The sequence below is a fragment of the Coregonus lavaretus genome, assembly GCF_964263955.1.
Source record: "Coregonus lavaretus genome assembly, chromosome: 12".
Lineage (NCBI taxonomy): Eukaryota > Metazoa > Chordata > Actinopteri > Salmoniformes > Salmonidae > Coregonus > Coregonus lavaretus.
In genome coordinates, this window is record NC_139999.1 from 44234595 (window position 1) to 44247635 (window position 13041).

At 41.9% G+C, this 13041-nt stretch overlaps 1 protein-coding gene across 1 annotated transcript in view; it reads left to right on the top strand.

Annotated features, from left to right (window-relative positions):
• LOC311138994 (plasma membrane calcium-transporting ATPase 1-like) overlaps nucleotides 1–13041 on the top strand; it is a 138864-nt gene that overhangs the window by 63574 nt on the left and 62249 nt on the right. The window contains exons 4-9 of the mRNA XM_084173815.1: nucleotides 696–893; nucleotides 1165–1422; nucleotides 3089–3214; nucleotides 3918–4043; nucleotides 6287–6322; nucleotides 9247–9429. Coding sequence (XP_084029941.1) covers nucleotides 696–893; nucleotides 1165–1422; nucleotides 3089–3214; nucleotides 3918–4043; nucleotides 6287–6322; nucleotides 9247–9429 — 927 coding nt within the window. The remainder of the gene's footprint in view (nucleotides 1–695; nucleotides 894–1164; nucleotides 1423–3088; nucleotides 3215–3917; nucleotides 4044–6286; nucleotides 6323–9246; nucleotides 9430–13041) is intronic.

Genomic DNA, 13041 nt, shown 5'->3' on the forward strand with positions numbered 1-13041 from the left:
AGAGTCGGTTTCGACATTTGTAGCGAGGCCTATACAGCAACCTATAGACAGTGGTGGAAAAAGTACCCCATTTTCATACTTGAGTGAAAGGAAAGATATCTTAATAGAAAATGACCCAAGTAAAAATGAAAGTCACCAAGTAAAATGCTACTTGAGTAAAAGTCTAAAAGTATTTGATTTTAAATATACTTAAGTATCAAAAGTAAATGTAATTGCTAAAATATACTTAATTATCAAAAGTAAAAGTATAAATAATTTCAAATTCCTTATATTAAGCAAACCAGACAGTACAATTGTATTTGTTGTTTTATTTACGGTTAGCCAGGGGCACAGTCCTACACTCATGTATGGAGTAAAATGTACATTATTTTCTTTAGGAATGTAGTGAAGTAAAAGTAAAAGTTGTCAAAAATATAAATAGTCAAGTACAGCTGCCCCAAAAAAACTACTTAAGTAGTATTTTCAAGTATTTGTACTTAAGTACTTTACACCACTGCCTATAGAATACCCTAAAGACTTCTAACCCTGACAGGTTGGCATATGTTTTCATACCTTTATAGTGAGTGTATATATTCAACATCATCTATTGTTTTGATCTCGTTATATGCATTTCTGTGATAACTGTTCACTCTATTAACTGTCTCTTCTCCTTCCTCCTCCTTTTCTTCCATCTCCTTCTCCTCCCTCTCTCTCAGGTCTGTCTGGTAACCCAGTGGATCTGGAGAAGCGCCACACGGCATTTGGGAAGAACTTCATCCCTCCTAAAAAGCCTAAGTCCTTCCTGGCGCTGGTGTGGGAGGCTCTACAGGATGTTACTCTCATCATCCTGGAGATTGCTGCCGTCATCTCCCTGGGCCTGTCATTCTACCACCCCCCTGGGGGAGATAGCGAGCGTGAGTAGTACACCCTAACCCGGGGAAGTTAGGAAAGGTGCGAGAGGGACTGGGGCATGAAGAGTGTTTTTTGGGGGGTTGTAAAAGTTGTGTTTTGGTCCTGTATTATTCACTTGGTCATGTTTTGTTCCTGTTCCACTGACCTGGTTGTGTGGCGGTTCTGTTTCATTGACCTGGTGGAGTTTCAGTTCTGTTCCACTGACCTGGTCGTGTTTTGGTACATTATTATTAAACCTGGTCGTGTTCTGGCTCTGTGTTCTGGTTTCCCCAGTGTGTGGTGAGACAGCGCCGGGAGTGGAGGATGAGGGGGAGGCGCAGGCGGGCTGGATTGAGGGCGCCGCCATCTTGTTCTCCGTGGCAATCGTTGTCTTGGTGACAGCGTTTAATGACTGGAGCAAGGAGAAGCAGTTCCGTGGGCTGCAGAACCGCATCGAGCAGGAGCAGAAGTTCACCGTCATCCGCAAGGGCCAGGTCATCCAGATCCCCGTGTCTGAACTGGTGACAGGAGACATCGCCCAGATCAAATATGGTAAGACATGGTTCAGATAAAACACAGTAAGACGTGGTTCAGTTAAAACACGGTAAGACATGGTTCAGATAAACGCGGTAAGACATGGTTCAGTTAAAACGCTGTAAGACGTGGTTCAGTAAAAAATACGGCAAGACATGGTTAAAATAAAACACAGTACGGCATCGCCCAGATCAAATATGGTAAGACATGGTTCAGTTAAAACACGGTAAGACATGGTTCAGATAAAACGCGGTAAGACATTGTTCAAATAAAACGCTGTAAGACGTGGTTCAGTTAAAACGCTGTAAGACGTGGTTCAGTTAAAACGCTGTAAGACATGGTTCAGTTAGAAATACGGTAAGACATGGATCAGATAAAACACGGTAAGACATGGATCAGATAAAACACGTAAGACATGGTTCAGATAAAACACGTAAGACATGGTTCAGATAAAAAACGGTAACCCCTGGTTCAGATAAAACATGGTAAGACATGGTTCAAATAAAACATGGTAAGACATGGTTCAAATAAAATGTGGTATGACATGGTTCAGTTAAAACGCTGTTAGACATGGTTCAGTTAAAAATACGGTAAGACATGGTTCAGATAAAACACGGTAAGACATGGTTCAGATAAAACACTGTAAGACATGGTTCAGATAAAACACGGTAAGACATGGTTCAGATGAAACACAGTACAACATCGCCCAGATCAAATATGGTAAGACAGGGTTCAGATAAAACGTGATAAGACATGGTTCAGATAAAACGTGGTAAGACATGGTTCAGATAAAACACTGTAAGACATCGTCCAGATAAAATATGGTAAGACATGGTTCAGATAAAACACGGTAAAACATGGTTCAGATAAAACACGGTAAGACATGGTTCAGATAAAACACGGTAAGACATGGTTCAGATAAAACATGGTAAGACATGGTTCAAATAAAATGTGGTATGACATGGTTCAGTTAAAACGCTGTTAGACATGGTTCAGTTAAAAATATGGTAAAACATGGTTAAGTTAAAACACGGTAAGACATGGTTCAGATAAAACATGGTAAGACATGGTTAAAATAAAACACAGTACAACATCGCCCAGATCAAATATGGTAAGACGTGGTTCAGATAAAACACAGTAAGACATGGTTCAGATAAAACACTGTAAGACATCGTCCAGATAAAAATATGGTAAGACGTGGTTCAGATAAAACACAGTAAGACATGGTTCAGATAAAACACGGTAAGACATGGTTCAGATAAAACACGGTAAGACATGGTTCAGTTAAAACACGGTAAGACATGGTTCAGATAAAACACGGTAAGACATGGTTCAGATAAAACACGGTAAGACATGGTTCAGTTAAAACACGGTAAGACATGGTTCCGTTAAATCATGGAAAGACATGGTTCTGTTAAAACACGGTAAGACATTGTTCAGTTAAAATGCAATAAGACATGGTTCAGTTAAAACATGGTAAGACATGATTCAGATCAAATACAGTAAGACATGATTCAGATCAAATACAGTAAGACATGATTCAGATCAAATACAGTAAGAGACTTAGCTTCAATTAAACATGCTGTAATATTCCCCAGACAGGATACAGTGAACCAATATAATGAGGTAACACATTGACCAAAAGTACGACGGTAGGGAATATAACTGTGTAACTGTTTCCTAGGTGACCTACTGCCAGCTGATGGTATCCTGATCCAGGGCAATGACCTGAAGATCGATGAGAGCTCTCTGACCGGCGAATCAGACCAAGTCAGGAAGTCACTGGAGAAGGACCCCATGCTGCTGTCCGGTGAGAGCGGCTGTTCATAATATCACTATTATCAGACATTCAATATCCCAGTCAGGACCTTTTATTTAGTTGCTACATCCATTTTTTGGACTTAATGCACCTTTAAAGCTAGAATCCGCAGTTGAAACAATAACAAAGCGTCCGTCCCGCTTCTGTTTTTGTAAAAAGCTGAAGGATGGGCCTGAAGAAATGTAACCACTCTCAAATTCATAGACAGAGCTATGGATGCAAGGACTGACCATCCATGATATAAAAATGATAGTTTGAAGCATATTTTGATGCTATACAAAGTTTGTTTACATTTACGTTGTTTACAAACATTGGAGTAAAACAATATTATACTTTAGGTTCTGATGGGGTAAGACAGTTGAACTAAGCTCATGAGGCATTTATAAGTTATATTCTTCACGAATCAATGGGTATATATCACTAATTTATATGTAGCAACTAAGGATTCTAGCTTTAATGATAACATAAGACGTGTGATGCAGTATATGGAGACTGAAAATAGAGGACACAATGAAATAACATGCAGTACAGTCATTCAAACATACAGTACAGACATTCAAACATACAGTACAGCACAGTCATGACCTTTCTGTTTATGTGCTAGTATCCTCTCTTATCTCTCTCTCTCTCTCTCTCTCTCTCTCCTTCCCCCATCTCTTCTTGTCCTATCTCTTTCCCTCCCTCCTTCCTCCAGGCACCCATGTGATGGAGGGATCAGGCAGAATGGTGGTGTCTGCGGTGGGTCTCAACTCCCAGACTGGAATCATCTTCACTCTGCTTGGGGCGGGAGACAGCGACGAGGAAAAGAAGATCAAGAAAGGTGAGAGATAACAGGGAGAAAATGACAAACGCATATCGCCATGGTAACAGTTCACAGAGAGTCAGTGACTTGCTTTTTACAAATGGTCTCCTTTCTGCGTGTTTCTATCTGCCGAGCTCTCTCTCTCTTTCTACGTGAGATCTCTGTTTGCTGGTTCCCTGAGGTAAGATTCTGGTGGGAGGATGAGTAACTACAGTCAGTTGAACTCTAGAATTATGTAAAGAGGATTGGGAGAGCCATGATAGACACTGTACTATGGAGGCCAGAGGTTCTGAATGCTCAGTTTCATTGACATCTCTGTCCTATCCTTATTTATCGAATCCCTGGTGTTAGATTTCACATCCAAGCCAATGCCCTTTCTAGACCACTCCTTCCCAGAAGTGGTTCTGTTCATGGACGAATTGGTGGTCATTCTATGTCCGTACCACAGACTTACTGTCAGGAAAAAAAAGATTTTCATTCTCCACTCCTTCATTACATTTACTTTTTAGTCATTTAGCAGACGCTCTTATCCAGAGTGACTTACAGTTTAGTGAGTGCATACATGTTCATACTTCATCCCTCCCTCCCTTTCGTATCTGTTCTATTAAATCTATGACATCACAGGCGCTGAAGTAAGAAGAGCTAAAAGGGTGACATCACTTTATGTGTTCAACCTCTGTCATGTATCCACCTCTCGAAGGACTTGATGTGGTGAAGCTTGTGAATAGATATGATCACATTAAACAACACAGGCCTCCCAATACAATTGATCTGTGTATCTATCAATATGGTCTCTAATGAGCGTGTGTTCCGTACTAACACTTCACTGCGTCTTCTTTTCTGTTTGGTAAGAGTTTTTTGCTAAGATTTCAGTTCTTCAGGCATTCATTCTAAAGGGGCTGAATGCGCCAGCTCAGAGGAGGGAGCTGCAAGGCAACAACTCATTCCAATTGGCATCTCATGTCATCACAGAATTAGACTGTGATTTAAATTGTTCATGAAACCGCAGAGCACCACCACCACAATCTTAATGTTATGGGTTTATAAGAAAGTAGATCAGAGCAAGTACAGGCTAGAAACACACACACACACACACACACACACACACACACACACACACACACACACACACACACACACACACACACTGGCTGCAACACAGGCACACACACTAGGTGTTGAAATGGCTGTCTTCCTCTGAGACAGGTGTGTACAGAGAGGATGGAAACAGAGAGCAGACTGCTGTTAAGTGCTGTGTCACCTCCACTCCACACACACACTCCCACACTGCCCCCTCACATTCGCACACACTCAAACACACTCTCACCTCCCATACGCTCACTCATGCACATACACTTCCCCTTCACGCACTCACACTAACACACACACACACACAGTCAAACACGTACACACACACCTCTGCCAGAGACACATACTGATACAGTGACTCAGAGAGCAGAGGATGGGGCAGAGACTGGCTGACTGAGGCTTCAGGGTATTTTGCTGCTCAGCTGACAACTGCTACACACACACACAACTGATCTCCACATACTCCCCCCCCCCCCCCTCTTTCAGGGCTACACACACCTTGAACTGACACACACACACACACACACACACACACACGCACACACACACACACACACACACACACACACACACACACACACACACACACACAACTGATCTCCACAGACACCCCCCCCCCCCCCCCTTTCAGGGCTACACACACCTTGAACTGACACATACACACACACACACACACACACACACACACACACACACACACACACACACACACACACTGCTCCCTTCACCACCACTCTCAGGCAGAAGGAGAAAAACACCTGCGGCAGTGCAGCCTCTTCCTCTGTCTGACATCAATCTGAAATGACTGCTTCCCTGAATGTCAAGACAGGGGCATGAGTGAATGGATGGGGTGTGTGTGTGTGTGTGTGTGTGCGCGCATGTGTTTTTATAAACTTACTGCCGTTAGTTACACATGTATTGATTGAAACAGACAAGAGCCCAGTGTAACCAGTCGTCAGTAACAGACCTACTGTCTATGGGTGGATGCTCTACTTTACTCTACAGCCTTAAACCAACTAGTGCTCTCTCTCTCCTCTAATGGCCCGTTCCAGCCCCCAACACACATGTGAATTTATATTGTTTTGAACTTCTGTTCTGTTTGGTTTTATGATTTTTTATTTCCTTTAAGCCATGTTGTCAGCATTCCGCATTCTCTCTCTCTGTCTGAACAGGTAAAAAACAAGGACCCCCCGAAAATCGCAACAAAGGTAACCCTTCCCTCCAGCCCTCCCTCCCCCCTCCATTCAGCAGCAGTCTGGGAGTCTCGTGTCAGTCTCACTCTGTCTTTTTTGTCTCACACTCTCCCTCTCTCTCTCACTCTCGCTTCCCTCCACCTGCTGAAAAGGGGAGGTTCTTCTCGCCTCGCTTTACCTGTGAAAGGATGCAACTCTCACCTGCCACTGGCCGTCAATGCTACCTTAGCAGACCCAATCAATCACTAAGTTAGCTAGGGTTAGCATTCAGCACTACTGTTGTTGACTACAGTTATATCCTTCAGCGCTATATGGGGTTAAAATAACACAACAACTCCAGTAGATTTGTATCCCTTGTAGAGCTAAATGGGGTTAGCTTTATCTCGCTCACAGAGCTGCAGAAGGGTTAGTTCTAGAAGTTTCACCATCCTCACATGCTATGTTGAGATTGAAAAGAAACATGCCACATACATTTTTTTTATCTCAATGAGACTAACCACATGCATGTGAGGGTACATGTTTGTTTGTGTTTGTGTGTGTGTCAGATGTGGAGAGGTCAGATACATTTAATAAGGACCTGGGTGTTTTAGCTCTTCCAGCTTGCCTGGCCTGGACGGTCCACCCTCCCACCCTCTATGTGGCGTGTCATTCAGAACTCATCCAAGCTGTGTCCCCCCCGCCTCCCTCCTCACACACCCTACCCTCCCCCAGCCTCCCAGGGCCTGAGCATCTGCTACTTACAGATCCCCCCCCCCCCCCTCACCTCCACAGCCCTCCTGCCCTCTCCTTCCCCTCGCCCTTGGACTTTATAACTAGTAAACAGCTTCTCTCCTTTCTAGCATGTAGAAATATGAATTGGGACATGTCGACCCAACCTGCATTCACTTCACAACATATCATATTCTGAAAATGTCTACATACTTATTTTAATTGAGTAGTGAACACAGTGTAGCTTTATGGACGCCAAGTCATCTCTGGCTCTTGAGAGTAAATGGAATGGGAGTTGTAGGACCCCTGATACCATGCTCCAAATACGTTTCAAGGATCTGGGAATTTGGTAGTAGTGATTGGGCTTAGTGTAAAAGAGAAGGGATCTTAACAGAATTCTAATAGACATTCTACTATTCTATCTAATGCTAACACTAGAACTAGAATCTCTAGGGGTTAGGGAGACTGTGTTAGCTTTGGGAAGTGGCTCAGTGTGGGAATTGCACCCTGACATTATCAATTGGCTGTGGACTGTTGTCTGTTCTGTTCTGTTTTTGTATTCTGTTTATTTTCTTTCTTTAATTTCTCTCACTGTTGCCTCTTTCCAGGATGTTGCTCAGGACCTCATGCTGTCTCGTACTCCTCACAATCACTGTTTTACCTCTTTCTTTCTCTCTCTCTCTGTCTTTCGCTAAAAAAAAACACCTCTGGAGATTTGCAGCCTCCTCTTCTACCTCTTCTTACCCTCCTTCTATTTTTGTGGTGGTTGTATCGCTCTGCTTGGTTTTTTGGGTATCTTTTTGCAGTTTGTCGGTTTCTTTGTTTGTTGACTTGTTTTTTTTCTTCGTGACACACACTCGCCCCCTTCTTCGTCGTGGTCCGTGCTGCGTTTGTAAGTGCTGTGCGTGAGTCCGTCCGTTCGTCCGTCTGCCAGTCCAGTCAGTGTGTGGCTGTGTTTATTCGGGTCTGTTCTAATTGGTTTTGTGTTGAGACTGGTGGCCTGTTTGCTCAACACAGGGGGACTCATGTAAAGTCATATTATCAAGGCAAAACATAAGTAGACGGTACAAAATGATCCTGCTAGATTGTGAATGTACTGCTTTTGTGTTTACTGACTAGTGTTAAGTGTTGCATGGGCCACAAATGGAATCCAAAAGTATGCATAAGGCACTGATTACCATAGAATACTGATATCTTTATTCATCCATTACTTTATCACCTTTATTATACTCGCCCTTAGATATTGTGGATTATTTATACTGTAAAATAGATATAGTGACTAGTTGCAGTGCCAGGTTGTTAACAGTATGAAGATGAAACACAGAGATCACAATGCTCCCAGAGAACAAACAGAGCAAATCTAAGCTGTTGAAGTGGTGAAATGCAAATTTCATATTTGTTTATGTAAAACATGACTGAGCTCTGTAGCAGAGATGAAATATGTTCAGTTGACAATCCCCTGACAAGGAACCATTGTAAAATGTACAACCTGTATCTCTTGTTCTGAATTTATTCTCTGTGTATGCTGTAAAAATGTCTCCATAGACTCTGGGACAAGTTGTATATTGTTAAATTGCTGCTTCAAATCAGTTTTGTATCATTAAATCCTTTATTTTATCTCAAGCATTTCCTGCTGAATTCTGTGCTATGTGTTTACTCTTTCCAATACCTTCCTTCTTTCATAATGTTTCAGTTATGTATTAGAGTATTTAAACAATCAGTTGATAAAACTTTTTATACTAATTTTCCTTTAATGAAGAATAAATGACATTGCTGAACTCTCCATCAAACTGACAGGTAACAACACATAGTAACATCTGTGTTGATCACCTTAATGGATCTGTTCTGGTTAAAGAGATCTAAGGGATCCACAGCTGAGTTGGTCCTGTGGATCACTGTTCAGGACCTGAGTCTGGGGGTTTGGTGACTGACTGTGTGTCTGTCTCTCTTCCAACCGTAACTGAACCACAACTTCTCTGTGTCTCTCTACCCTTCACCCCAACCCTTCCTTGATCCCCTTCCTGTTCCTGCTCCTCACCCCAACCCATCAAAACCTCACCACCAACCATCTTCAACCTCTTATCACTATCTTAACCCCCCCCAAACCTTCTCCCCACCACCACTAAATGCTCCCCTCCTCCCAACTTCCACCTCCCTCTACCACACCTCCCTTAACCCCCTCCCTCTATCCCACCCATCCCTCTTCCCCATCCCTTTACCATGTCCAATAGCTAAGACCCAGGATGGCATTGCCCTGGAGATCCAGCCCCTGAAGAGTAACGAGGCGGCTGAGTCTGAGGAGAAGGAGCCTGAGGTGGAGGTGAAACGGGTGAAGAAGGTTCAGGTCAACAAGAAGGAGAAGTCTGTGCTGCAGGGCAAACTCACCAAACTGGCCGTACAGATCGGGAAGGCAGGTGAGGACAGAGACGGAGATATACACACGCATGGACACACAGACGGACATTAACAGATATAGATAGAGACGCGCGCACACTAGTGTTGCACGGTATACCAAAACATCTGTACTTTTTCGATACTAGAACATAGAAAACGGTTCGGTATTAGAATTTGTGTTACTTTCTGTACTTCTGTGTCTCACGCCGTCTACTGAGAGAGGTTCAGCATAGTGCCTTCAGAAAGTATTCACACCCCTTGAATTTTTCCACATGTTGCAGCCTGAATTTAAAATAGATTAAATTGAGATTTTTTTGTCACTGGCCTACAAACAATACCCCATTTAAAAAAAAAAAATACAAATGAATAAAAAATACAAAGCTGAAATGTCTTGAGTCAATAAGTATACAACCCCTTTGTTATGGCACTCTGTGCAATAATGGTGGTTCAAATTATTTTTGAATGACTACCTCATCTCTGTAACCCACACATACAAGGTCCCTAAGTCCAGCAGTGAATTTCAAACACAGATTCAACCAGGGGCGCAACTTTGGTTTTAGAAGTGGGGGGGGACATATACACTACTGGTCAAAAGATTTAGAACACCTACTCATTCAAGGGCTTTTCTTTTCTTTTTACTATTTTCTACATTGTAGAATAATAGTGAAGACATCAAAACTATGAAATAACACATATGGAATCATGTAGGAACCAAAAAATATTGAGATTCTTCAAATAGCCACTCTTTGCCTTGATGACAGCTTTGCACACTCTTGGCATTCTCTCAACCAGCTTCACCTGGAATGCTTTTCCAACAGTCTTGAAGGATTTCCCACATATGCTGAGCACTTGTTGGCTGCTTTTCCTTCACTCTGCGATCCGACTCATCCCAAACCATCTCAATTTGGTTGAGGTCGGGGGATTGTGGAGGCCAGGTCATCTGATGCAGCACTCCATCACTCTCCTTCTTGGTAAAATAGCCCTTACACAGCCTGGAGTTGTGTTGGGTCATTGTCCTGTTGAAAAACAAATGATAGTCCCGCTAAGGCCATACCAGATGGGATGGCGTATCGCTGCAGAATGCTGTGGTAGCCATGCTGGTTAAGTGTGCCTTGAATTCTAAATAAATCACACAGTGTCACTAGCAAGCACCCCCACACCATAACACCTCCTCCTCCATGCTTTACGGTGGAAAATACACATGCGGAGATCATCCGTTCACCCATACCGCATCTCACAAAGACATGGCGATTAGAACCGAAAATCTCAAATTTGGACTCCAGACCAAAGGATACATTTCCACCGGTCCAATGTCCATTGTTCGTGTTTCTTGGCCCAAGCAAGTCTCTTCTTCTTATTGGTGTCCTTCAGTAGTGGTTTCTTTGCAGCAATTGGAACATGAAGGCCTGGTTCACACAGTCTCCTCTGAACAGTTGATGTTGACATGTGTCTGTTACTTGAACTCTGTGAAGCATTTATTTGGGCTGCAATTTCTGAGGCTGGTAACTCTAATTAACTTATCCTCTGCAGCAGAGGTAACTCTGGGTCTTACATTCCTGTGTCGGTCCTCATGAGAGCCAGTTTCATCATAGTGCTTGATGTTTTTTGCAACTTATTGAAATGTTCCATATTGACTGACCTTCATGTCTTAAAGTAATGATGGACTGTAGTTTCTCTTTGCTTATTTAAGCTGTTCTTGCCATAATATGGACTTGGTATTTTACCAAATAGGGCTATCTTCTGTATAACACCCTACCTTGTCACAACACAACTGATTGGCTCAAACGCGTTAAGAAGGAAAGAAATTCCACAAATGAACTTTTTTTGGTTACTACATGATTCCATATGTGTTATTTCATAGTTTTGTAGAAAATAGTGTAGAAAATAGTAAAAATAAAGAAAAATCCTTGAATGAGTAGGTGTTCCAAAACTTTTGACCGGTGGTGTATATATATTTGTAGTATTTTTTTTTTTCTTCAGTTGGACAAACACTCCAAACAGCCTACCCGACCGCTCGGAGGCGTCCACATGGTCCTATAGCACACCGTTGCCTCGTTTTGTATCACATTCCAATGATAAAACTGGGAGGGACAATAAATGCAATTTTAGAATGAAATTGAAAGAAGGAAGGATGTAGAGAATAACAAATATTCCAGAACAAGCATCCTGTTTGCAACAAGGCACTGAAGTAATACTGCAAAAAAATTGTAAAAGCAAATAACTTTTTGTCCTGAATACAGTGTTATGTTTGGGGCAAATCCAATACAACACATTACTGAGTACCACTCTTTCAATATTTTCATGCATAGTGGTGGCTGCATCATGGTATGGGTATGCTTGTAATCATTAAGGACTGGGGAGTTTTTCAGGATAAAAAAATAAATGGCAAAATTCTAGAGGAAAGCCTGGTTCAGTCTGCTTTCCACCAGACACTGGGAGATGATTTCACCTTCAGCAGGACAATAACCTAAAACACACGGCCAAATCTACACTAGAGTTGCTTACCAAGAAGACAGTGAATGTTCCTGAGTGGCTGAGTTACAGTTTTGACTTAAATCTCCTTGAAAATCTATGGCAAGACTTGAAAATGGTTGTATAGCAATGATCAACAACCAATTTGACAGAGCTTGAAGAATTTTGGAAAGAATAATGGGCAAATACTGACAATCCAGGTGTGCAAAGCTCTTAGAGACTTACCCAGAAAGACTCACAGCTGTAATCACTGCCAAAGGTGATTTTAACATGTGTTGACTCAGGGGTGTGAATACTTATGTAAATTATATATTTCTGTATTTCATTTTCAATACATTTGCAAACATTTCTAAAACCATGTTTTCACTTTGTCATTATGTATCGTGTGTAGATTGGTGAGAAAAAATACCTATTTAATCCATTCTGAGTTCAAGGTTGTAACACAACAAATTGGAATAAAACAAGGGGTATGAATACTTTCTGAAGGCACTGTACAGCTGAAGCTAACATCAATTTACTACCCTAGTACCTTATTTGTGATAATATGCAAACCATAACGCAAAATATTGCTGATTTTAAAAGCTGATTGTGACCAAAACTTTATTCATTCATTAGTCTCCCCTGCCTCGCGTCTCTCCCAGTCAAGATGATCTTTGCTTGAGCCTCGAACTGTGTGTGTGAATGACGTCATGGGACTCAAAGAAGAGATTTCTTCTTCTATGCAAATGTTCTTGATCAGTACAATACAATAAGTCCCAAATGGAAACAGATTGTTTTTCATCTGTAGCCGCATGAAATCACCCAAAACTAGTGTGGTGGAAATTCAACACCAGTGACACTTGAAGTCAATATTAAATGAATCACTCTTTATTATCAGTTAACTGGAGAGGTTCACAAACTCAATAAAAGCTTGATGAAAACTCTGACAAGGGCGTTCCCTTTCAGTCCTTATATACTGCTACACAAACAAGTCATATAAGCATGATTTACATTATTCATTATTAACGTTGGTTCCTGCATTTGACTGACTGATACCTCACAAGGCTTCTTCTCTCAAAGCTGAGACCTTGAAAATGAGATACTCCTTGATCCCAGAGCAATGTTCTGGGCGTACTGCCAAATTGCTTATCAGTGATATTCTGGTTTACTCCTGTGTGTAG